At 48.6% G+C, this 25,839-nt stretch overlaps 1 protein-coding gene across 8 annotated transcripts in view; it reads left to right on the forward strand.

Annotated features, from left to right (window-relative positions):
* The window catches only part of DYSF (dysferlin), a 315,864-nt gene that overhangs the window by 176,757 nt on the left and 113,268 nt on the right, over positions 1-25,839 (forward strand). For all 8 annotated transcript variants that reach the window (XM_030563895.1, XM_030563898.1, XM_030563902.1 and 5 more), the window contains 6 exons: positions 2,307-2,400; positions 4,745-4,822; positions 17,332-17,513; positions 19,046-19,186; positions 20,708-20,737; positions 23,301-23,327. In XM_030563895.1, the coding sequence (XP_030419755.1) occupies positions 2,307-2,400; positions 4,745-4,822; positions 17,332-17,513; positions 19,046-19,186; positions 20,708-20,737; positions 23,301-23,327 (552 nt within the window). The remainder of the gene's footprint in view (positions 1-2,306; positions 2,401-4,744; positions 4,823-17,331; positions 17,514-19,045; positions 19,187-20,707; positions 20,738-23,300; positions 23,328-25,839) is intronic.

A 25,839-nucleotide genomic window follows, 5' to 3' on the forward strand; every position in this document is an offset into this window, starting at 1 on the left:
TTTTAAAATCAGCAGATCTGGTTAATTTGCACTCAAGAGTTTTAGAAGAGCTGGCTGCTGCGCTCACTGGACTGTTAATGCTGATTTTCAATGTCTCTTGGAGCCCTAGGGAAGTTCCAGAAGACTGGAAGAAAGTTAATGTTGTGCCAGTATTTAAAGAGGGTAAACAGAGTGACCTGGGTAATTACAGGCCTGTCAGTCTGACCTCTATCTCAGGCCAGATAATGGAGTGGCTAATACATGATTAATAACGAATTAAAGGAAGGTAATATAATTAATGCCAATCAACATGGGTTTATGGAAAATAGATCCTGTCAAACGACCTTGATACCTGTTTTTGATGAGATTACAAGTTTGATTTGCCACGGTTCAGAGAAGCAGCACCTTTACTCCCCCTCTCTGTCATCCAGCAAGGGGATCCATTTTCAGGCTTCTGGTTCCCAAGCTATCACCTTTCCTGGGTGGAGACATGTGTCTCTCTCCCTCCAAACCGGGGTTTTTCCAGGCTGCACGGTTCCCTGCCTACACTGCGAATTCCCCAGCAGCACAAACTGCCTCAGCTGCCCAGCTTTGCCTTCCTTCCTCAGAGGCTAATAATAGCCTAGTTACCCACAGTTAAGTTACCGCTCTTCCTAAGCAAGCGCTTTCATTCTTAAGGGTGTCTTTCCATTGGATCAAACCCAGGGCCGTGTCCCTCCTGTGACCCACACCAAACCTCCTCCCTGTGTCGGGGTACAGGGGGCCTCTTTTGCCATTTGCACAGAGCTTGCCCTTCCTACGTGAGCTCCCTGGTCCCCCCTGCCCTGATGCAGACCTTGCTTGGCTCAGTGCCTGCTACATCCCTGGAACAGAGCAGGGCTGGGGGCAGATTCTGTTCCCCGATGTGGCCGTGGAACAGCGCTGTGTGGATTGGGAACTTCTGCAGCGTGTAGCTTTCGAACGGCAGGACATGTGCCAGGCCGTCCTGCATGTTTGGTGAAGAGATCATAAAAATAGTGGACCTATTCAGTTCCTGGCAAATTCCTTAGACACAGGCTGGGGCTGTGGGTTTTTCTCCATGCTAAGGAAACCTGGCTGGGGAGGGGAGTTGAGAGACATGGGGGTGGAGGGGTAAAAGGAAAAGAAAAGGAGGTAAGCTTTTAAAAACTCTGCATGACCTAATTATTGTACATACATAGCACTGCAAACCGCAGTGCTTCCTCAGCAGACAATGCCCTGGTAATTACTATTCCTGCCCTGGAGCTTTTGGGAAAGCAGAAAGAGCTCTGCAGACCACCTAAGTTCTTTGACACATTTTTGGGCCCGGGCGGCCCATGGCTCTGGAAAATCCATTTCAGCCCTATTTTCAAATATCCCCCTCCTGTCTTTCCCAAACATTTGATAATTGGAAATATTTAAAGATCCCATTGATGCTAGCCAGGAAGTTATCTTTATGCACCGTTTCCTGCAAGTAAATATTTCAAGTCACATATGGCAATTAGGAGGTGATAAAGGGCCAGTGCGCCCATGCAAAAACAAGAAGAGGAAAAAGCATTGGCCCAGGTTATGCGAGGATCCTTTCAAGTGGCGAGTGGAGTATTTCACTGCGTTTGACACCATCTGTATCACCATTAACAAAATTTATACTCCATTAATTTTACTCACAAGGGGACTTAGTGAAAACACTTTAACTACCCGTGCTGTGAGATCTTTCAAACAGAACAATGCGACTGAAGGGCCGCTGACGCGCATTGCTTTTTTCCTGGGTTGTACAATAACATTGTGAGGCACTGGGCTCTGGTGGATGGAGTCAGAGCTGCTCATCTGTGTGTCGTAGGCCTTATACAGCCATCTGCGATTTTCTGTTTGCTCAAGGGTTGGGGTTGGTGTGCCAGAAATAAGAGAATCTGGGTTCTCTCCCTGCTTTAGCTGTCGAGTTTGAAGTGATGATGGCCTGCAGGATAGTGACATACAGGAAGTCAAGAGAGGCAGCATTGTCCAGGGACTAAGGTGTTGGATTGCACCTCAGTTGACTTGGGATCTGTTTCTGGCTCTAACACTGATTTGCTCTGGGACCTTGAGCAAGTCATTTTCCTTCCTACTCTGGTTTATTTAGATTGTAAGCTCATGGGGCAATGAAGAAGGAGGGCATGGGTAGGGCCTTGAGAGAAAAGGTGGAGTGGGAGTGGGGGTGGGGCCCAGCCAATTAAAAACTCGGTGCCTACGTCCTGAGCCCTGCACCTCTGTAGGGACAGCCCTGCATCCAACAGAGGGTTATTCAAAAGCTGGGCTCTGCGGGACTCATGTTACGTCTATTTCTCCTTCAGGGAGGCGTGACAGACGACAAGAGCGACGATGGCAAATCGGTTTCAACCTTGAGCTTCGGCGTCAACAGACCCACCGTCTCCTGCATATTTGATTGTAAGTCATCTCGGATGTATGGGTGACATTCACAAGGCCCAGGCACTGCCTGAGATCCAGTGAAGCCCAGAGGGTGCCTAGGCTTTGTGCTTGTCTCTCTGCACAGGGGTAAATTTCACACTAAATATCCCAGTTTATCTCATGTCCGTTCCCCAGTATCTGAATGTTCAGCTCATTTCCATCCTGAGCAGAGCAATGCAGCAGTCTCGATTGGGCCTCGATGTAGGTGTGTCCCACATGCTGGCGTATCATATGTGTTTATCTAAATGAGATCCTCTTTCCATGATGTACAATATTGAGGCGCGGATGAAACTTTTTGTTTTTGTGGTGTAATATCTGCTCTCTGGTGACTCACTGCCGTCAGGATGAGTTGAGGCACCAGAGGAAGCAGATCAAAAAGAAGAGGTTGGGATTGAATGTAGGTTTGTTTATATAAGGGTTAATAAGACCAGGATCCACATTGTTAAAAGGTGCCCAGGGCCAGGTCTACACTACAAAGTGATGTTGGCACAGCTATGTCAGTCGGGGTGTTAAAAAAACCACTCACACTCTGGTGACATAGATGCCGGGAAACCTCAACCCCCCACTGTAGATGCAATTATGTCAACAGAAGAGTGTTTCTGTCAGCTCAGATAATGTCTTTCAGTGTAGTGGGGGTATTCAGCTGGCAGAAAAACTCCTTCTGTCAGCATACACTGTGCGTGCACTAGGGGCTCTGCTGGTGTAGCTGTTAATATTTGTAGTATAGATGAGGCCTAGATATTCATCATGACAGCAAGACCTCCAAGGGAGGTTGTGGAATCCCCATCATTGAAGGTTTTAAAGAACAGGTTGGACAAACAGCTGGCAGGGATGGTTTAGGGTCACTTGGTCCTGCCTCAGCACGGGAGGCTGGGCTAGATGACTCCTTGAGATCCCTTCCAGCCTGATATTTCTGTGCTTATGTGAACCTGAAGCTTGCTGTGAAGATGCTGAAAGTGGATCTAGGTGAGAAACTGGGAAAAAAAATTGAGATTTCAAAAAAGTTTCGTGTCAGCTGAATGTGAGCTCCCAGTGCAACGCTGCGGCCAAAGGTCCAATGGGATCCTTGGATGTGTAAACAGGGGAATCTCGTATAGATGTAGAGTGATTATATTACCTCTGTATTTGGCAACTGCTGCTGGAATCCTTTGTCCAGCTGTGGTGCCCACAACTAAAGGGTGTTGATGACCTGGAAAGAGTTCAGAGAAGAGTCACGAGAATGATTCCAGGATTAGAAACATGCCTTATGGTGATAGACTCAAAGAGCTCAAACTATTTAGCTTAACAAAAAGAAGATAAAGGGGTGACTTGATCACAATCTATGAATACCTGCATGAGGAGCAAATATTTAACAATGGTCTCTTCGGTCTAGCAGACAAAGGTCTAACATGGTTCAGTGGCTGGAAGTCGAAGCTAGACAAAGTCAGACTGGAAATAAAGGGCATATTTTTAACAGTGAGAGTAATTAACAAGTTGGAACAACTTACTAAGAGGTGGATTCTCCATCACTGGCAATTTTTCGATCAAGATTGGATGTTTCTCTAGAAGATCTGTTCTAGTTGAAACAAGAATTATTTTGGCGAGTCCTGTGCTCTGTGCTCTGCAGGTGGTCGGACGAGGTGATCACAGTGGTCCCTTTTGGCCTTAGAGTCTATGAACGTCTGCCGAGTTGTTCAGTGAAATGCTGCTATGGTGCCCCCTACTGGAATGTTCATGACAGAGTCTCTGCCACACAGGGGTCCTGTGCCTGGAAGGATGCTTTTATTTGGTGAAAAAGCTGGGAACAGCAAAAAGAATGGGGATGGCGGGGACTTATGTCATTGCATCCACAGCTAGGTGGATGCACTGACTTGCAGGATGTGCGCGATGTGCAACCAGCTCTGGGGCCTTGGGGGAGAGGATCCCTCTGTGGAACACACCCTTCTGCTCCCTGCAGGTACACAGCCCAGCTCCTAAGGCTGAATACTGGAGACAAGATTTGCCCCAATGAGCATCAATGTGTGGTCCATCAGGACAGTGCAGGGAGCTGATGCGTTTCCCATGCGACTGTAGTAGGACCAAAAATAGGGTTTTCACAACTCAAAGGCTAGACTGGACCATGCACCAGATAATATACAATAGGCAGGGCAGATTCTCCTCAAGTGTAAATCTGGAGTAACTCCATTGCTGTGAATAGCACTACTCTTGACTGGCTTCCTTAGGTCCAAGACCTGACACCCGGGGTCCAAGAAAACATTCAAGTCCCTTGTGTAATTATCATAGATTTTCCAGCACTTCAGCAGTGCAAAACTGAACGCTTTTTTCTCCCTGTTTCTCAATAAAGATGGAAGCAGATACCACCTGCGTTGCTACATATACCAAGCTCGGGATCTGATTGCCATGGACAAGGACAGTTTTTCGGGTAAGCACAGGTGCTCATATGGGCACACAATTTAATTTCCCTGGTAGCTTAGACCAGGGATTTATAAGGCAGACTTCAGTGCTCTATGGGTAATCGTTGGTACAGATTGAAATAAAAGGGGGTTTGTGCTGCTGTGCAACGGAAGACAGATGCAGCAGTGAGTAGCCTGATTCCCATCAGAGAAGGAGTCAGACTTTCAAGAACTCTTCTGTGAGAAAGCCAGAAACCACAGTTGACCCGGGTCACTCCTGAGTCATGTGGCGTTTGCTTGCTAATGGTCCCCGCTCCCAGATGCAGGCTGATGTTGAAAGCCTGTGGCACAGCTGGAGAGCAGAGAGCTCGGTGGCTTCAAAAAGAAGCGAAGACAGGGATGTTTAAAGCAGCGCTACCTTGATTCTGCCAGGCCCTGTGTGTGTGCCTGCACCAGCATGGATAGGAGTCTACATGTGAATGCAAATAAAATTGAGAGCTTGTGATAGCCCCCTCTGCACTGACCAGTAATAAGTGTCATGCTCCCTTGATGTGCATGGAGGAAATGAAAGGATACAGCATTTCTGCGCAGACATGGGTTTTCGCTTGATCCTCCCCAGTCTAAATGAGGCTCTGATTTGGGTGCTCCTCATTTCTGCTTCCCACATCCTGTGATCCAGTATGGTTCTGTAATGTGAGGACGTAAGCACGAAGAGCCATGGAAGCAGCAACGAGAGAATTCCCTAAGCTCCCTGCTGCAACACATCCTGATTCTCTCTGGTAACTGTACAAGACCAGGAACTCTGTAACCACTTCACACCTCCTGGGCTTTATAATAAACGATTGAAACTTAAATTATAAACCAAAGTATATGCACATAAGAGTCCAAAATAAACATCAGATTCCTTAGAACTATTTACACTACCATGTCCCCTTATCAATGGTATTTACATAGACCGGAGCAGTATTCTAAAGATCAAGTCTTTGCGCGGGTCTGGTCAGTCTTCCAGACCATTTACTCACTTGTATTAAGATTGTGCTTAGAGCTCCCTGTGGACCGGGCTCACTTCCTCACAGCATAGGTCCCAGATCTTTCTTTGTTGAGCTGGGAAATACTGAAGAGGAATCCGAAGTCCTTTTGGAGTCTCCACTAGGTAGGAACTGGGAGTGTCTGCCAAGTTCTAAACAGCTCCAATTGTCTGAGAGCTTTTCAGCCAAACTTTGTGTCCTGCTCTCAGTTCAAGTAGCGCTTTTATTCTGTGTGGAACACTGAAATTTTGGGATTTACACATTTTATTTTCGCCCCCAGTTTTCAAAATTCCTTCAGATCAGGCCACTTAGGACTAAGCTGTATTGGTGCCATAGGTGAAGACGCCCTTACTCATCTTCCCATTAGAAGTTCTGCTGGAGATAGTCCAGACGCAAGTGGTGTTGGTCGATATACCAGGAGTGCTTTATACAGGTCCACTGGTTTTTGCAGACATCCTTTTCAAGTCTGCCCTACTCTCTCCACCTCCCCATTGCTCTAGGGGTAATATGGGCTACTAGTGTGATGTTCAAAATCCACGTTCTCTGCAAATGCATTGACTTTAGTTTCTGGATGATCTGTGCCAGTGAGGTCTGTTCAAGTAAAGCTAAGTCAATATGTCTGGAGAAGTAATCAACTACCATAAAGTAGGTGTGTCCTTTACAGAAAAACAACTCTCTGGCTAGTTGCTGCCAAGGTCTGTCAGTAGTTTTGTGGAGAGTATCGGTCCTGGTGATTGTTTCCCCCACTTGTTACCTATCTTGCCCTTGCAGCCCTCTACTAAGGTCTGAATTTGCCTACTCAGATGGAGCCACCACATAGATTCTTGGGCTCTTGACCTGCACTTGTTTATACCTTGCTGTCCCTCATGGATTTGGAGAGCATCTCTTTCTGAAGTACTGCAGGGATAAGAATGCACCATCCCCGCAGAAGCCATCCATTGGTCATGTGAAGGTCATTTTGATGGTAGCAGGTCTGTTGGCAGCTGACTTCTTCAACCCCACCCTCTTTGGCAGAGGTGAGTCAGTTTCTAGCAGGTCTCGTCCTTTAGTTGCTCATCTCTGATTTGCTGAAGTCGGCTGGCAGATGCTGGAATTGCTGCCAGAAAAAGGTCAGTTTAGGCTTAGCAACTTCCTCTAAAGCCTTTTCCTCTTCCAATGGTGGCTGATAGAGTTCCTGGTTGGAGTGGAGAATTTAATAAACAGAGACGTTTCTTCGTCAGGGAGTTCTCTAGCTGCTGCTTAAAGCATAGCTCTGTGTTTATAGCCTCACACGACATGGAGTCAAACATGAGTGAATCACTCTCTTTAAACAGTCAGTATGGATTCACCAGGGGCAAGTCATGTCTGACTAACCTAATTGCCTTCTATGAGGAGATAAATGGCTCTGTGGATGAGGGGAAAGCAGTGGACTTGTTATTCCTTGACTTTAGCAAAGCTTTTGATACGGTCTCCCACAGTATTCTTGCTGGCAAGTTAAAGAAGTATGGGCTGGATGAAAGGACTATAACGTGGATAAAAAGCTGGCTAGATCGTTGGGCTCAATGGGTAGCGATCAACGGCTCCATGTCTAGCTGGCAGCCAGTATCAAGCGGAGTGCCCCAAGGGTCAGTGCTGGGGCTGGTTTTGTTCTGGAGAATGCCGTGGATTGCCTTCTCAGCAAGTTTGCAGATGACACCAAACTGGGAGGAGTGGTATATACGCTGGAGGGTAGGGATAAGATACAGAGGGATCTAGACAAATTAGAGGATTTGGCCAAAAGAAATCTGGTGAGGTTCAACAAGGACAAGTGCAGAGTCCTGCACTTAGGACAGAAGAATTCCAGGCACTGCTACAGACTAGGCACCAAGTGGCTAGGCAGCAGTTCTGCAGAAAAGGACCTAGGGGTTACAGTGGATGAGAAGCTGGATATGAATCAACAGTGTGCCCTTGTTGCCAAGAAGGCTAATGGCATTTTGGACTGTATAAGTAGTGGCATTGCCAGCAGATGGAGGGACGTGATAGTTCCCCGCAATTTGACATTGGTGAGGCCTCATCTGGAGTACTGTGTCCAGTTTTGGGCCCTACACTACAGGAATGATGTGGAAAAATTGGAAAGAGTCCAGCAGAGGGCAACAAAAATGATTAAGGGGCTGGAGCACATGATTTATGAGGAGAGGCTGAGGGAACTGGGATTATTTAGTCTGCAGAAGAGAAGAATGAGAGGGTATTTGATAGCTGCTTTCAACTACCTGAAAGGAGGGGATCAAAAGAGGATTGATCTAGACCAGTGGTTCCCAAACTTTAACAACCTGTGAACCCCTTTCACTAAAATGTCAAGTGTCATGAACCCCCTCCTAATAATAAATATTTCCAGGGATTTTCTCTTTTACTCTGTATAAATTTATAAAAGCAGTGATCTTGGAAATATAAAATTTATTTTTATGACATGCTTACTACACATTATTACAGGTCTGTCTCCTCTTACGCTGGGGTTACATTCCACAGTCAGCACGTAAAGCGAAAATCACATATAATCAAAATTACATTGAGTGTAATGGCGGGAGGAATTACCCGCACTACAGAAACAGTATTTAAATTGTTATTTTTCTCTTTTTTTTTCTTGTTTTTGCTGACCACATAAAGCTGAAATCGCTCATGTTAAATGCGCCTAAGATGCGACAGACCTGTATTTATTATTTATCATTCCAGTATTTTTATTACTTTATGAAAACGGCAACACTTCCAAGATCTCACTTTCGTAGCTTGTATCACTTTGAATAAGCCTGTTAGAAGACAAGGCTCCTATGTGTCATCAGGGAGTATCAGATGTGAAACAGCATGAAGGGATTTAAGAAGTCAGCTCAAAGTTCCTCCTACACAAGCATTCAGGTCTTGAGCAGTCCAGGCAAACAACACATATTACAACAAAGCCTAAACTTCTTGTTCTTAATAATTTTAAAAAACAATACTAGTTGCCTATTTAATTTTTAAAACAGCAAAAAATATCCACCTGACTTTCCATTTCTTATAAGGAGTCTTGAAATTTAAATCTCCTCACGTTGATAGAGGTGCTTGCTTTGATCTGCTTAGCTCTTGGAAGTCCAGGGGCTCCAGGCTGCCAGCCCATGCTGCCCGGATTCCCTAGGGGCGGCTCTGTCCACCATTAGAGAATTTTTTCCCGAGAACCCCCTGTAGCATTTCATGAACCCCAGTTTGGGAACCACTGATCTAGACTGTTCTCAGTGGTACCAGATGACAGAACAAGGAGCAATGGTCTCAAGTTGCAGTGGGGGAGGTCTAGGTTGGAGGTTAGGAAACACTATTTCACTAGGAGGGTGGTGAAGCACTGGAATGGGTTCCCTAGGGAGGTGGTGGAATCTCCTTCCTTAGAGGTTTTTAAAGTCAGGCTTGACAAAGCCCTGGCTGGAATGGTTTAGTTGGGGATTGGTCCTGCTTCGAGCAGGGGGTTGGACTAGATACTTCCTGAGGTCCCTCCCAACCCTGATATTCTATGATTCTGTGATTCTATTCTATGATTCTATGAAATAGGGACTGGAGATCAGGATGCCTGGGTTCTCTCCCCAGCTCTGCTATTTATCTGCTGTGTGACCTTGGGCAAGTCACTTCCTCCTTTGTTATTTAGCTTACCCATCTGTAAAATGGGAACAAGGATACTGACCCACCCCTGGGGTCTGGTGAGGCACAATTAGATGGTGGAACTCACTGCTACTGGATGCCATGTAGCAAGACTCCACGAGAGACTGGCCATTTATATGGATAACAAGACCATCCAGAGTATAACAGTTGATGCAATTTTTTTTGAAATCCTGCTGCTTCAGGATTTAAGCTGATCTCTGTCTATTAGGGATCAACATGAGACCTTCATGGGGGCAGATGATCTAACATCTGCTACAGTGAGTTTAATCACACCTTTCTCTGCAGCATCTGCTGCTGGCCTCTGTAAGAGATGGGATACTGGAGCAGATGGACCTCAGGGCTGATCCAGCCTGGTGATTCTCATATGATGCTTGCTACATATTTTGGGACTCTCAGCTGGGATGTCCAATATGCAGTAATAAGCAGCTATTGAAGAAGAGCAGAGCCTCAGCCTTTACAGAAGTGAAAATGTGGAATGCCCACTGGGGGGCTTATTTGTCTGGGAGGACTGGCAGGTATGCAGGATATGGAGATTGGAGCCTTTCGGTGTTTCATGTGGATCTGGCCAATGTCTGTGGCGAGCCTACAGAGGAAACTCTGAGAGGAGTTTCATGGATCTTGGAGCTCTTTTGAACAGACCACAAACTCCCATCTCAGATGATCCCGGCAGAAACAGAGAACTTGGCTCTTTGGACTTTTCCCCAGAAGTCTGAGTCCAGTGGTGCCACTTACTTACTGCATAACCTCAGGTAAGTCACTTACCCTCTCTGTGGCTCAGCACACTCCATCTGTAAGACAGGAGAAATGATACTGACCTCTCACAGGGTATAATTAGACTGTGGAACTCACTGCCACAAGCTGTCACCGAGGCCAAGAACAGTGAGAGGAGGAGAGGTAAAACCAGGCAGAGGAAAAATTAGGAAAACGGTTGAGCTGGACGCATCCAGCCCCTGGTTATCGCCACACCAAAAGCAACAGTGGAGTGGCGCAGAGAGAATAAGATTCCCATATGTAAGAGTCTCTCGGCGTCATCCTGCCGAGGAGGCTGTCATGATGCCTGCCGCTGGAGTAGCTGCTGAGTGAACCAGCCAGCTGTCTGGTAGCAAGAAGCCTCTCCGGGATGCCCCAGGGACCGGATGCTGTTCTCAGAGATGCTGGCCAGTGCAAATCCAGAGAAATTCAATTAGCTTCAGTGGAGTTACCACCAAAGTAACAGAGATCACAGCCCAGCCCTTTGTATCAGCCTCTCAGCAGCGAGTTGCACTCAGCAATTTGCCAATTTCTCATTTTATTTACCCCGGTGGGACAGAGTGCTGAGAGCCAGTAGCTGACCCAGCACGCTGACCACTTCAGCAATAGTTAGGTCCACAAGGAAAGGCTTGATGGAGGTTGTGATGGAGTAGGGGCTGTCTGTGTGAGGAATGGGAGAGCAGGGGAGGACTTTAGGGGATGGACGATACTGGAGCCTGTAACCTGAGCTAGGTAAGGGAAGGGAAAGGTCAGCATCTTTGCCCGGGAAGGGGGAACAAAAGGAAGGGAGTGGCAGGAGGGAAGCAGTTTGAGTTTGGTCTTGGGGCTGTGTGGGCGGAATTCAGGGTATCCTAGCTAGGATCCAAGCACCCTGAAAGCCCAGAAGGACTCGATGGAGGGGTCTTGACTGTGCCTGCAAGCTCTGCTGTAACCTGTGTTCCTGTTGTCCAATAAACCTTCTGTTTTACTGGCTGGCTAAAAGTCACTGCGGGTCCCAGGAAGAGGGGTGCAGGACTGGACTCCCCACACTCTGTGACAGAGGTGGAGAGTACTTAATTGCCTAAGCAGACTGGGGGTCAATGAGCTAAGGAGCTAATTATCCCACCAGCTGGGGAGGCTAATTAAAAGCACAGGAAGGATGTGCAAGGAAGTGCTAGCAGAGACTAGGTCTCTGGCTGCGAAGAGCGCTCCTGCTCCCTGGAAGGAGGGCTGAGGGTCGAAGGACGCTGTAGTTAGACGTGCTGCACAAGGATTGTGCTGAGGATTTGGTGGTGGTAAGATCAATAAAACAAAATGCCCAGAGGTGTTGACAAGCAAGAAGCGTCCAAGACTCTAAAGGACCCCAGAGTGGGAGAGAGCCTGCCCTGTGACACCTGCATTAATTGGACTGGCTGGATTGACAGTCGTGTAAACAGGAGCAGAATTTTGACCCTCGCCAGCAACCCACTGTGTGTTGGAAATGACTCTGGCTCCATTATGGCTGCATGAGAAGAATGAGGAGGGGAGAAGGAGTCGCAGGATGCTAACAGAGCACATCTAATCCTGGCACGTGACCCTAGAGCATATGCAGGCAGCCTGCCCCTCATGGGCGGCATTTGTTCAAAAGGGATGTAGCACAGCATTCTCGGTGCAAACAAGAAGCTCCTAGAAGCTGCTGACACCAACCCAAGACCTGCTGATGGTCTCTCCAGAGAGGTGCCATGCCCTTTTTGTTAACGTATCATGGGAGAGCTGCGCTAGGCCTAGGATTGCCACTTCTGATTGGACATATTCCTGGAGATTTCATCACATGACATAATCTTTAATTAAAGATTAATCTTTGATTCCTGGAGACTCCAGGCCAACCCTGGAGGGTTGGCAACCCAGTTAGGCCCCATCTTTCATAACGGGCAGAGATATTGGCATCTTGACTTTCTCCTCTTCTGTCCATCTTCCTTTTTGTTTCTTTCTTTTTGTTTGTTGAAAAGAGTTGAGGGAGATCTGAAAGGGAATTCCTTCTGGAAGTCTGGCCTGGTAACCTGAATGTTAACAAAACACCAGCGACTATACAAAATAAGCTCAGATTGAAGTGGGACGAAGGAAGAACATCACTTTTTCCATTCCTCACTTAACCCCTGAATCCCTCCTCTGCTCCCTTCCCTTCAACCATCCTCTTCCTTCCCACAAAGAAACAGGGAGTTTAAGGTCCAGGGCTTGTTGTGAACCAACAAACCTTTCTGAAGGGGGAGGCCTGGCTCGCATCATGTTTATTGTGAATGAAAGAATTGAGTGAAAAGCCAGTTGGAAAAGAAAATACCTGACACTGGCACATCTATAAAATATTTAGTATTTATTTTCACTACCAAACACTAATTCAGAGCAGTCCATCCACCCTGGAAACTTCGGAGAGGGGGTGGGGGAATTGAAAGGCATGGAATGTTTCTTAAAGGAGCTGGCACTCAAACCAGAATTTCAGGAGTTGAAGAGCATCTGTATCCTGTCCTTTTAATTCTGTTAAAACATGCCTACCATGAAAGATTTCATCCCAACTAGAATCCAGATGAGTGGTGTTTTATATCCCAAGGAATATGGAGCATTTTATGTGATAATAAACACTTGTCTGTATTCTCAGCGGAGCTGGTAGCACTGACTCTCATTAAGGTTGCCCAACACTTCCCATTACAAGGCCCTTTTTTCAGTTGCTTATAAATTTGCCAAATCTTAACTGTTTTGGCTGAGATTTTCCATGCTGGACGTCTGCCTGAGGCTGATTTTTTTTTTTTGGAAAGTTTCTGCAAATTTTTTTTTTCCAGAACAAGGATAGGGAAAGAGAGGCATGTTACAGTTTGGGTTTTTTTTAATGACCATTTCATTGAGATGCTCCCATGTTTTGGGGGCAAGGACTTGAGATTTGCCAGGGGGTCATCATGGTGTCAGAGATGTGCCGTCAGCCATCTCCGTGATCATACACCCAAATATGGCTGAGTTATAAGTCTCCGTTTGCACATGCTCAGTAGAGACATGTTAGAGTTTAGCAGCTGAATTCTCTGAAGATTCCAGCTGACTGAAAGCATGCTCCAGCACAGGGCTGTGATGTTGGCATAGGAGCTCAGAGATTCTCCTGTGCTCCCAATACCCTTCTCCCCTGCAATGCACAGGCAACTTTAATCCTGGCATGTCTTAACTTTTGCGTGCTTGACTTTGCAAATACAGCGATCTACAGTTTTTTTGTAATGTAGTTTAGGGTGACAGCATCCTCTGAGCTGAGCTTATCACAAAGAGATGTTACAGAGGCAAAGTCGGTTAGATTTGAGATACTATTGCTTACCCTTATATTTAGAGTAGGCAATAACTTGCAGTATTTCACAGACATTGGTCAGTAACTGATAGAAAATATTGACTTTTTAATGGTGACCACTGAATCACTGGCTTTGGACCCTGTCGGCCTCATGGCAATTAGCTGCACCGAACTGATGTCTGATGGTTCGAGGTTAAGATACTGGGCTATTATTCAGAAGATCTGTGCTCAATTTTTCTGATTTGCTGTTAATTTCTCTGTGTGATATTAATTTCTCTGTGCTGCAGGTATCCTGTACAGTAGTGGTGAAAATCCTTCTTTGTCTTGCCTATTTAGATTGTAAGTTCTTCAGGGTAGGGACTGTCTCTTCCTATGTATTTGTACAACAATAGTGTTAGAAATAGAATCCAGGAGTCTTGACACCCCGTGCTCACCATTAGACAAGAATCGAAGTGGTAGCCGTGTTAGTCTGGATCTGTAAAAGCAGCAAAGAATCCTGTGGCACCTTATAGACTAACAGACGTATTGGAGCATGAGCTTTTATGGGTGAATACCCACTTCGTCGAATGCATTAGACAAGAAACACTCACTGCCTTTGTATTAAGACACAAAACCGGGTTATCTAGTAGCTTTAGAAGCCAGAAGGCTGCGGTGGCCCCACACTGAGCCACTAACATATTCTTTCTATTCCTTTTGCAGCTTTCTGACTCATTTGACTCTGGTAGGGGGAAGGGTGGAGATGTTTGGTGTTATTTCACCCTTTATTTTGAAACAGGAGGGAGAGGTGGGAAAGAGTGAACAATCAAATAGTGTCTGAGTCCACCCAAATCTTTTCTCCTCTCTGCTTCCACAATGAGTTTGTTGTTCAAAATAAAACTCAGACTGGCTTTGAGAGGGGTGATTTCGTGTCTCTGGATTGGCTGGGGAGAGAGGGAGTCCCTTCCTTCGGAAAAACACAGCCAAAGACAACATGAGCAACAAAATGTTACAACGCGGATTTAAGATCTCGCTTCTTTAACAAAGCATAGTTCATTAAGGGCGCTTTACACAGTTACAGCATAAACCCTGCAACACACACAAGGGTCAAAACAAAAGGGCTTTATAAAGACAATTCCCCCCTCTGTCCGCCCCACCCTCACTTTTTTTAAACACAGTCCCAAACACATGTTTTTTTGTTTATTGTAATGGATTCTGCTGCCTTCCTCATCCTGGAAAAAAAGTGCACAAGTGGAAAAGGTTCTGCCCATGCTGTAGTGTAGCCCATGGCATCCCAAACAGCCCAGCTCATTAAACACAGCTGCATCAGTTGAGAATTCAACAAAATACCCAAGGAGTGCATGGGAGAGAGTACAGAAGACACAGCTACTTCATCCTCCCCCCATTTTCTGGTGGGTGAGTGGGTGAGGCCGTGGGCTTAGAAAGCTGTCGCTCCCTGCCTCTCTGGGTTGGATTCACTGGGGTGCTTACTCAGTTCTTTTGAGTAGATACATTGATTTGCAAGCAAGTTAGATCATGAGCTTTTGGGGGCAGGGGCTGTCTTTTTTGTTGTATGCGTGGTCAAGCAGAGTGGGGCCTTGGCCTCTGGCTGGGATCTCAGTGCTACCAGATAATGAATAATAATGTTTGCAGTAAGTTCTTACAGGTGAGACCTTAAAAGGCACTTGTCCTGCTCTGCTTTCCATGGAGGTTGAGAATCTCTTAGCCAAAATACTCTTCCCTGTTGTATTCCCATGGCACTGTTGATGACTGGGAGGCATTTCCCCAGAGCTGGCTGCATTTCAGGGGGAAAGTTTGGAATATAGACTTTGTGAAGCTGCGTGGGAGGGATGGTGCTATAGTGGTGTCAAATAACATGTTTCAGGTGTTAATTGCCTTGCTTGCTGTCTGGGCAGCTAGGCACTTCCTACCTCCTTCTCCCAGTCCAGCGGGCAAAGGGTGCAGGTCACAGTGGAACTTGTCTTCACCCCTGCTCTCAACAATGCACTGCAGTCAGCAAAGGGGTGAGGCCATATGCTAGAGAGTCTGTCGCCTTCATGCTCAGCCATGGTACCTTCTTCCCCTTTTTGGGGCCCTTTCCAAGAAGAAAGTCAGTGCTCTGAAAGTCTAGGCGCTTAGCCCGGGGTTCTCAAACTTTTTTTGCTGGGCCTCCTTTTGAAAATATTTCAGGCTGTGACAACCTCCACACCACCAGACATAGTGTTTGTGGCATAAGTGCAGATCCTTCCAGAGCTAAGTAACCGTGTCATGCCAGCCTTTCTTCTGCGCTGTGGTGGCCAGTGAGTGGCTGTTGCTCGCCAGCCACCCAGCTCTGAAGGCAGAACTGCCATCATCTTCCCCTATGCCAATTTATCCAATCTCCATGGGACAGGGGTTCCCCTCCATACCCACGTGGGAGCTAGTACCTGTTCTGCTTCATAGACTCATAGACTCATAGACTCTAGGACTGGAAGGGACCTCGAGAGGTCATCGAGTCCAGTCCCCTGCCCTCATGGCAGGACCAAATACTGTCTAAACCATCCCTAATAGACATTTATCTAACCTACTCTTAAATATCTCCAGCGATGGAGATTCCACAACTTCCCTAGGCAATCTATTCCAGTGTTTAACTACCCTGACAGTTAGGAACTTTTTCCTAATGTCCAACCTAAATCTCCCTTGCTGCAGTTTAAGCCCATTGCTTCTTGTTCTATCATTGGAGGCTAAGGTGAACAAGTTTTCTCCCTCCTCCTGATGACACCCTTTTAGATACCTGAAAACTGATATCAGGTCCCCTCTCAGTCTTCTCTTTTCCAAACTAAACAAACCCAATTCCTTCAGCCTTCCTTCATAGGTCATGTTCTCAAGACCTTTAATCATTCTTGTTGCTCTTCTCTGGACCCTCTCCAATTTCTCCACATCTTTCTTGAAATGCGGTGCCCAGAACTGGACACAATACTCCAGTTGAGGCCTAACCAGCGCAGAGTAAAGCGGAAGAATGACTTCTCGTGTCTTGTTTACAACACACCTGTTAATGCATCCCAGAATCACGTTTGCTGCTGCAGTTTGACTCACCACTTTGTTAAAGGGTTATAAGCCTTGGTGTACTGGATGAGAAACATAGACCTACCTCTATCTTTATAGCCAGCATTAATGTCCTGTCCATTTTAAAGCCAGAAGGGAACCTTAGGGTCATTTGAGCTTCCACATAACACAGGCATCGTTTTTACTTCTGCCAACCCATGGCCTCAGTCACAAACCGCACGTCTCTGCCGGCAGACCAGCTGCTAATAACCTCACCCCGATGGGACCTGAAGCCGTACTTCCTAGCATAGGCAGCCACTGTTAGAGCCTTTAAGCTGTTGGAGCTAGATAATAGCATCCCCTGCCTAGCACTTTTCATCCATAGATCTCAAAACGCCTTACTGAAGAAGGTGACCATCATTACAGATGGGGAAACTGAAGCATGGAGTGGTGACTTGCCCAGGTTCATGTGAGCAGAAGAGCTGGGTAGAGCCCAGGTCTCCTCATGCCCAGTCAGGTGCCCAACCTGCTGTGCTGTGCTGTGCTGCCTCAGGTTAGTTCTCAGTGCCTGTAAAGTACTTTCAGTCCCTTGGATGAGAGGTGCTGATGCTACAATATATACAGTAGATCTTTGGCCAGCAGCATTTTGGCCACTATGGAGCCAGGAGAGATGGGAGCAGCCTAGGGCTTTCTAGAAGACTGTAATACTGAGTGGCTCATGACTGATTTTGCTGCACCGTGAACCTTGTATTGTCCTTTCCTCCTGTTTCCGTTTCCAGTATGGACAGACATAGCCTTTCCCTACACTTCTGTGATTTCCCTAACTCCCCACCTCCATTCACTGCAGATCCGTATGCCATTGTCTCCTTCCTCCACCAAAGCCAGAAGACGGTGGTGGTGAAGAACACCTTGAATCCTCTCTGGGACCAGACTCTCATCTTCTACGAGATCGAGATCTTTGGGGATCCCCAGAACGTTGCTGATGTCCCCCCCAACATCGTTGTGGAGATTTATGACCATGACACCTATGTAAGCATTGTCATGCACCGTGCGTACCTATCTGCAGGGCGTAGGCAAACTAGACGTGTGCCTTGGGCCCAGATTTTGGGAGGGCCCTCGTTTTGGCCTGACCATTCCCGTCATAATGCGGGGGGGCTGGGCCAAACCTGAGTGGTGCTGTGACTGTATGCACCGGGTCACTACGCCACTCTCTCAAATTTGGCTTGGCTGCCCCTCTGTCATGATGGAGCCTGGGGCCATATGGGGAAGTAGGGCCCAGACGTGTGTGTTTGACTAGGCCTGAGTGATGGGTTATTCTGTCCCTCTACACTCGCATGTGTGTCAGTCAGAGAGACTCGCACTCTCTGTAACGGTTCATGGGCAAGGACGTACTTTGCTAGGGCGGCCTCCTACTCATCTCTCGGCAACTCTCTTTGAGGGAGGGGGACCTGGTCTGCAGTTAGAGCGCTGGACTGGGGATCAGGAGATGTGGGCCCAGTTCCTGGTGACCTTGGGCACATTGTGCTCTTTGCCCTAGTGCCCCTGGTGCAAAGCGGAGATAGTGGTAATTGAATTCCTCTCACCCTCACTATTTTTGTTTAGAACCAAAGCTCTTTGGGGTCCGGGACTGTCTCTCACTAGGTGTTTGCACAGCATCTTGCACAGTGGGGGCCCTAATTTCAGCTAGAGCCTCTTGGCGTGGCCTAAATGTTACTGCTAATTGCTACCTTGTGTTCCAGCTGTTGTGACCCTTCTCTTCCTGCTTTGTGTTCTATACCCTGCTCACATCTTCGCGCTGTTAAGGCTGGAAGGCCCAGATGCTCAAAGAGATTTCGGCTCCCAACTTCCATTGTAATACCATTCAGGATCTGGGCTGAAGCTCTGTAGGGGCAGGGATTGTCTTTAGTACTATTTTTGTACAGCCCCGAGAACAATGGGGGTCCCCTGCTCCTGATTAAGGCCTCTATGTGCTACTGTAATACAGATCATAAAAACTGCCTAGCACTGCCAGTGCTTACTTCCTGAAACCCCCTCCCCTTCCACTCCCCCCCCCCAAATAACATTGGGAGAAAACAGAAACCCCTATTCAAAGCCTAAATGTCATGCATGTTCCCATGGTCATAGACTTTCTAGCTTGGGAGTCCTTGCAGACAGTTTAACAGTGTGGCCAACTCTTGTGATTTTATTGCACACTGCTGATAGTGGGTGATATTTTACTCAGAGTGCCAGCTCCTGCAGTCAGGTGCTTCTGGGAGAATTTCACCTTTCGTTTAAAAAACGTAAGTTTCTAGCCATGGTGGTTACAGAGAGAAGCTTAAAAACATGACCCCCAAAGGCTCCAAAGCCAGAAGGCATATTTAAAAGCCCCCAGTTTTATGATTTTTAAAAATCTCATGATTTTTTAACCCAATCTCTTGATTGTTTCCCCCAACTCCTGATGTTGGAAGGAAAGGGATTAGCCGGAGCAAGTGAGACAGGTTGGGGGTAGCCACCTAAGCCAAGAAGTAGGACTATGAGCGAGGCCTCTGTGACCACGATGACAGCCAATGTGTTGCTTTCAGGGTGCGGACGAGTTCATGGGCCGCTGCATTTGCAAACCCAGCTTGGAGCGCTCCCCGAGACTGTCCTGGCACCCTGTCGCTAGAGGGAACAGAAAGGCAGGAGAGCTGCTCGCCGCCTTCAAACTGATTCAGAGAGAGAAGGTGAGGCATGGCAAGGACTGCCCCGGCTGGGTCCAACTTCCCCTGGAATTATGAGACCAGATCTCATTGGAATCTATGGGTGCTCAGCAGGGTCAAGCGTCTAGCGCGCAGGTGCTGGGAACCAATTTGGGCCACTCCATACAGGCCAGTCTAGCCCAGCAGCCACCTGAAGAAAGGCACTTCCTGCTATTTGAGGCCAGTAGTTCCTTCATTTGGCTTTTGGGAAACCAGAGCATTGGCTACCTGGTGCCCCTACGTCAGTCCCTCTGACACCTGAGGAATCCAGCTCAGATGATGGAGGCATTGCTAGCGGCTCTAGACTTAGGGCTGAGCTGGGATTCTGCTCCATTGTGCTGCATGGAGAACACCGTGGATCCTCCCCACAGTCGCAGGGCTTACCCCAGGAGCCTGGAATGAGCTTCTGGAGGTTTGTGGGTACAGATGGAAAGAGCAGGCTGAGCAGCAAGCGACCGAGTCGAGTGTTTGCCCTTTAACAAGCTGATGGGAAAGCGACCAGTCTTTGGCCCCAAACCAGTTGGGAGAGACTCTTCTTTGGCCCCGTATGTGCTTATCTTACCCCCCACCACGTGTAGGCCGCCCCCTCACCGTCTTCACCTCCCTGTGCTGTTCCACTCACCCAGGTTTGGCTGCTCCCCAGGATTGTCCAGGTGCCAGGGAGAGTGGGTGGGATGGAAGGTGAGGGAAGTGGCTGCTTCCCCAGGAAACGTTAAGGTCGCTCATTGAGTTCCCTCCCTGCTGCTTCTCTCTCCCTCCCTGCTCCAGGATCTAAGCGGGGGATGCGGGTCATTCAGAGCCGCTGTGATGTCCTCATTACCAGTGGTGGGCTAAGGGACATAGCTTGGGGCTGTGGGTGGGTACAGGGCATCCCTCGCATAGGGTAGGCTCATGCGTGGCAGACACTGGAAGAAGCACGGAGGAGCTGTGCGGTAGGGAAAAACACCTTGGGGAACGAGACAGGCTGCCCAGTGCGTGGGCACCCCGAGCCAGCTGGACAGCGAGAGCTGTTGACCTTGGCAAGCACCAAGGTAACAGTTCTGGCCGGAAAGAACAGCGTGGGTGAGTGGCTGCCAGTAGAGGAAGTTGGGGGGGGATAGTTGTGTGGGGCCAATGGAGGATACTGACTCTGACACTCTCGTTGGCCTTGCCACGTGTTAACGTTTCCAGAGATAAGGCAGGTATCTGTTTACACAGTGGCCGGACCTCATAGGTGCATATGAGCCTATAAAGGCTTGACCGTAACAAGGCCAGCCTTTGTCGCTCAGCCAGCAGAGACTCGTGCATTCTGATCTAGCCGTCCCAGGTTCAGACCCCACAGGCAGTGACCCGCCCAGGGACGTGGCCTTGCCATAGTTCCCCAGAGACCTGGGAAGTCATTTGGCTTTGCTGGGAGCAGAATCTGGCTATGAGGGTGTGAACATTCTCGCAGATAACAGAGCAGGGGCTCTCTGGTGCCTTGATGGAGGGATCATCCACTGACTGTTTGTGTTTTGCTCTTCACAGCCAGCTGTTCACCATCTCCCTGGCTTCGAGGTAATGCTCAAATCACAGTGACAACTCTGAGGGCCTGAAACACCTCCTCAACGGGCCAGCTCCCCAAGCCCCAGCTCCTGCAAACTCCCATTAACATCTTGAGAACTTTGCCTGAGTCAGGCTCCTGTGATCCATCCTGCTCAGTTTGATTTCACTGCTGACATTCCCTCTACCGTGGAGCTCAGCCCCTGGGCTTGGAGCCCTGGCCCATCTCCAGAGCAGTGGTGTATATCTCTGAGAGACATCAGAGAGAGGTCACCGCTCTCTGTTTGCCGACTGCCTGGCTCTGCAGCCCGGACCCCACAGGTTCTAGCGATGGTTGAGTTTAACCATGTTAACGGCGCCATGGCACTGCCCCAGATCAAAGGGTTGTGGCGTCTCCATCAGCACGGCCACCTTTCCCTGGCAGGCTCCATCCACCCTACCTACCACCCACTGCTCCTGCCCCCACTGGCATCTTCACCCACCCACCACCCTCTGGGCCCTTATACACGCCTGCTACACCTGCCCCTTCTCCCTCCATCCTCCTACCTGATCCGATCCTTTCCCCACTGCAGCCTCTCCGTTCTGCTCCATGCACAGCCCTTTCTGACCTCCTCGCCCTCTTCCCGCTCTCAGTGCCAGGGAACGCTTGGCCTGGCCGGAGGGGAGGCCCCTGTGATACTGCCTGTGGGACGGAGAGGTCCCCCATCCCGGAGGGGCAGTGCTGGCTGGGGTATGGAAGCAGCTGGTTGGCAGGGAACAAGTTGGCAAGAGGGGGCTTGGTATTGAGGAGGGCTGGTGAAGCTACATACAATGTTTTCATAGTCTGAGGATGGACAGCCAGGTTGCACCCCAAAAACAGATGCAGGCGTAATGAGTCTCATGCCCCCTGTCATGGTACAATTCCCCACTCTGAACCTTAGCATCCAAAAGATGGGGTACCAGCATGAATTCCTCTAAGCTCAATTACCAGCTTAGAACCTGTAGCGCTGCCACCAACCAGGAATTCCAGTGCCTGGTACACTCTGGTCCCCTCAAAACCTTGCCCAGGGACCTCCGAAGACCCAGACCCTCTGGATCTTAACACAAGGAAAGTAAACCCTTTCTCTCACCGTTGCCTCTCCCAGGCTTCCCCTCCCTGGGTTACCCTGGAAGATCACTGTGATTCAAACTCCTTGAATCACAAAACAGAGAGGAAAATTCACCTTCCTCCCTCCTTCTCTTTCCCCCTCCCAGACTCTTCCTGAGAGAAAGTAATCCTGGCACAGAGAGAAATCAGCCTCTCTCTCCCTCTTCCCTCCTTTCTCCCCACCAATTCCCTGGTGGATCCAGACCCAGTCCCCTGGGGTCTCATCAGAATAAAAAACAATCGGGTTCTTAAACAAGAAAAGCTTTTAATTAGAGAGAGAAAAACAGTAAAAATTATCTTTGTAAATTTAATATGAATTAGGTACAGGGGTTTTTTTCAGCTATAGACACGGGGAGTACTCTCCCAGCCTAAATATACAAGTACAAATTAAAATCTTTTCAGCAAAATACCAATTTGAACACCTTCCAGCCAAATACACATTTGCAAATAAAGAAAACAAACAGAAGCCTAACTCACCTTATCTACCTAGTACTCACTATTCTGAACTTATAAGAGCCTGTATCGGAGAGATTGGAGAGAAAGCTGGTTGCACATCTGATCCCTCTGAGCCCCCAGAGTGAACAACAACCAAAATCTAACAGCACACACACAAACTTCCCTCCCTCAAGATTTGAAAGTATCCTGACCCCTGATTGGTCCTCTGGTCAGGTGACAGCCAGGCTTACTGAACTTGTTAACCCTTTATAGTCAAAGAGATATAAAGTACTTCTGTGCTATTAACTTTTCTTATCTGTTTATGACACCCCCGGTGCTACACGGGAGAGCTGGCCAAGAGCTGGGGGCCACGGGACTCCCTACCTAAAGGGAGAGAAGGCTGAGTTAGGGGCGAGAGGGTCACCCGGCTCTTTTTAGCCTCCTTTCGAGTACCCTGGAGGAACTCCGCACAGTCTCTCTTCTGGCTCAGAGCACCCCCACCTCGGGCTGGTTTAATAACAGAAATGGTTCATGCAATCCTCAGCGTGCAAATCAAAGTCCCCAACCCAAACACAAAGGGTCACACTCAGCGCTGATGCTTCTGCCAGACACACAGCCCTAGTGCTGTCCGGATCTGCTCCACCCAAAGCAGCCAGTCCCAGCATTCCTGGCTGGAGTGCTAGCCTTGCCTTCCTCTTCCAGGCAGCCAGAGCCTGTGCTGTCCTGCTGCTCTTTATAAGGAAGCCCCTGATCCGACCCAGCTGTGGCTCCTTTGTAATCAGAGTTGACTGGCCCAGGCCCTGCAGCCCTTAAACCCAAGCCACCCTGTTACACATGCATTACGCTAGGCAGCTTGCTGTATGAGCAACTGGCTCTCCGATGCACCATTGCCTGTATTGCTCTGAGCCATAGCATCAGCATTACTTTCACAAACAGCTGCAGGATGTTTCCTGCGGTGCAGTGCGTGCGCGTGTTGAATCATGATATTTTAATGCCCTTTCTCTCTTCCTTCTCCAGAGCGAGCTGTCCGCCAGTCTGGATGAGGTGAGCTTACTGTGTCTGCAAAGCTCTTTGTCTCTTCCTTGTATATTTAGTTATGATTTTATAGGAAATTCTGCCCAGTGCGGGCAAGTGATGGTTTTGATGGGCGAACCCAATGAATAGCATTAGCTTTTTACTGCTATTAGGCACCAGAGGAAGGAGAGGTACATGGATTTCATGCCTGATCTGGGATAGTTTTTTAACGGCAAGGCAAGTACGATGAAATTCACTTGGTTGCAGAGGACTGGCATGACACTTCTGCACCCTTAAGGCTTAAGTGGGTCCTAATGCCTGGGCTTTGTGCTGGGCACCTGCCCTGGGGTGAATTCAGTCCTTAGTGAGGTGCTGACAGGCGCGAGGGGTTTGAGAAGTTGCAGGATGGTGGTAGCCAGAGAGCAGTTCAAGCTGTGAAGTTTAGATCGCTGATCCCCAGGACGTGGAGCGTTTGGGTCCGTCGGGCTGCCTTAGACTTGCTGCAGGGATCAGAGGCCAGACACACAGTTTGGTCCCAAATTGGAACTGTCCCAAAATGTGAGTGTCCCTGGGTGTGGTGATTTGGTTCTGGTCTGTTACAGATAGGGAGCTAGCTGCAGAGTTCAGGCCTGGGTCAGGACTTTCCCCGAAATGAGGGTGATCTTTAGGTCTGGTTTGGGCCCATTGCTAGTTGCAAGAGGAGTTTGAGTTTCATGTGCCTCAATTCACAGATCTGGTCCTGTCGCTTAGTCAATTAAAGTTCCTGCTCTTGGATCCCTAGGTCCTGGGTTCGCTTTCTGTAGCTGCCCCTCCTGGTTACCCCACACTAGGGTGGGTTGCATTTTCATGCATAGTCAGTCCCAGTGCAAGCATGTGCAACTCTGCTGGGCTGAACAGCTGCACCTGCTTGCGCCAGGGATGAAACAGCACCAATGTCCACATCATCACTTTTGGTTCCCTTTTTCAACAGCCTCAGCGGACAGGCCAAAGAGCTGAGTGGGGTGTGGAGATTGCCTTCCTCTCCCCACCTCTCCCCCGAGGATAGGTTGGGACACTGTTTGGAAACAGAACTTCCATCTTGTGAAAAGTTTTGAGTTTTCATCCCAAATCCAGGACAAAAAACCCAAACATCTGGAACAGAAATTCCACAAGGTTCTATTTTGGAAGCACTGGTGGGCAGCTGGTCACCTGTGGAGCTGGCCACCGAGGGAGGCAGCCAGCCAGGGAAACTGGTAGCCCAGGGAGCTGGAGATCTGGCTGCTTGGGGAGCCCAGGAACCTGGGAGCCTGCCAACTGGGCGGATAGTCTGGGAGCTGGGAGGTTGGCCACCTTGGGAGCCTGGCACCTGACCAGGAGGGCTGCAGGAGAAGTGAGCAGCCCTGGGAGCCAGGTGGCTGGCAGGCCAGGTTTCCATCAAAAGTTTCAACAGTCGACCCATTGTTGCAGAATGTTTCACTTCTGTCTAATCAGCATTTTCCAATGAAAGGTTTTGACCAGCTTCATTTTCAGTCCAGCTCTTTTCCCAAGTGCCAAATACCCCTGGTCTCGGTGCTTCCCCTCTGGAGGAGAGGGACTCACCCTCGTGCTTTGCGGGTGCTGAACTGAACTCTGCCAGGGAAATGTAACCAGCTCTTTGCTTTTTCTCCTCCTTTCTCCCCCACGGCTATTTCTGGGATTGACGCGCCACAGCTGGGCACACCTGCCTTCCTCTACGAAGGGCTCCTGCAATGGGTACCATTCGGTCTCCAACCCTTGACCTCCCGTTCCCTCTGCATGTGGCTGGGGACTAAGCAAAGCCCCAACAGAGCTTCCCAGTGTGGAAACCGGCTCCTTCCCCACTGGAGAGACGGTCTGGCCTGCGCAGACCAGCTAACCAAGCCGCCATGTGAAACAGCCAATGGCAGCACTCATGTCTGTGCTGAATTCCCCATGGCCCTTCCTCTGGGGAGTTTTCTTACCCACGTGGCCTGTGTAAATGGCCACCCAATAGCTACGAGAGAGCCAGGCCCATAGTGTTAATGATGGAGCTGAACCACAATGCTGGAGCCAGACGGGTGCAACTAGCATTGTGCCATTGGAGTTGTGGGTCAGATCACCAGCAACTGCAAATCAGAGTTACTCCATCAAAGTCAATGGGCCAGATTCCCACCCGGTGTAAATTGGTATTGCTCTACTGAAGTCACTGGGGCCAGATCCCCTACAGGTGTAAATTGGTGTAGCTCCATTGGTGTCAATGGGCCAGATGCCCAGATGATGTAAATTGATTATAGCCTCACTGGAGTTAGTGGGCCAGATGCCTTGGTGGTGTAAATTGATTATAGTCCCACTGGAGTCAGTGGGCCAGATGCCTTGGTGGTGTAAATTGATTACAGCTGCAGTGATATAACTTGGGCCAATTGTGCAGCAAGGGAGAGTTGATGGGAAGGCAAGTAAATTGCCTTGTCTCTGTCAGGCCTGATCTGCATCTGCTTCCCAAGTCGTCTCCTCCTGCATAGGATTTTGCTGCATGTTCCAATGAAAAAGTCAACTCCCTGCAATCTCC

Source organism: Gopherus evgoodei, chromosome 5 (assembly GCF_007399415.2).
Source record: "Gopherus evgoodei ecotype Sinaloan lineage chromosome 5, rGopEvg1_v1.p, whole genome shotgun sequence".
Classification (NCBI taxonomy): Eukaryota; Metazoa; Chordata; order Testudines; family Testudinidae; genus Gopherus; species Gopherus evgoodei.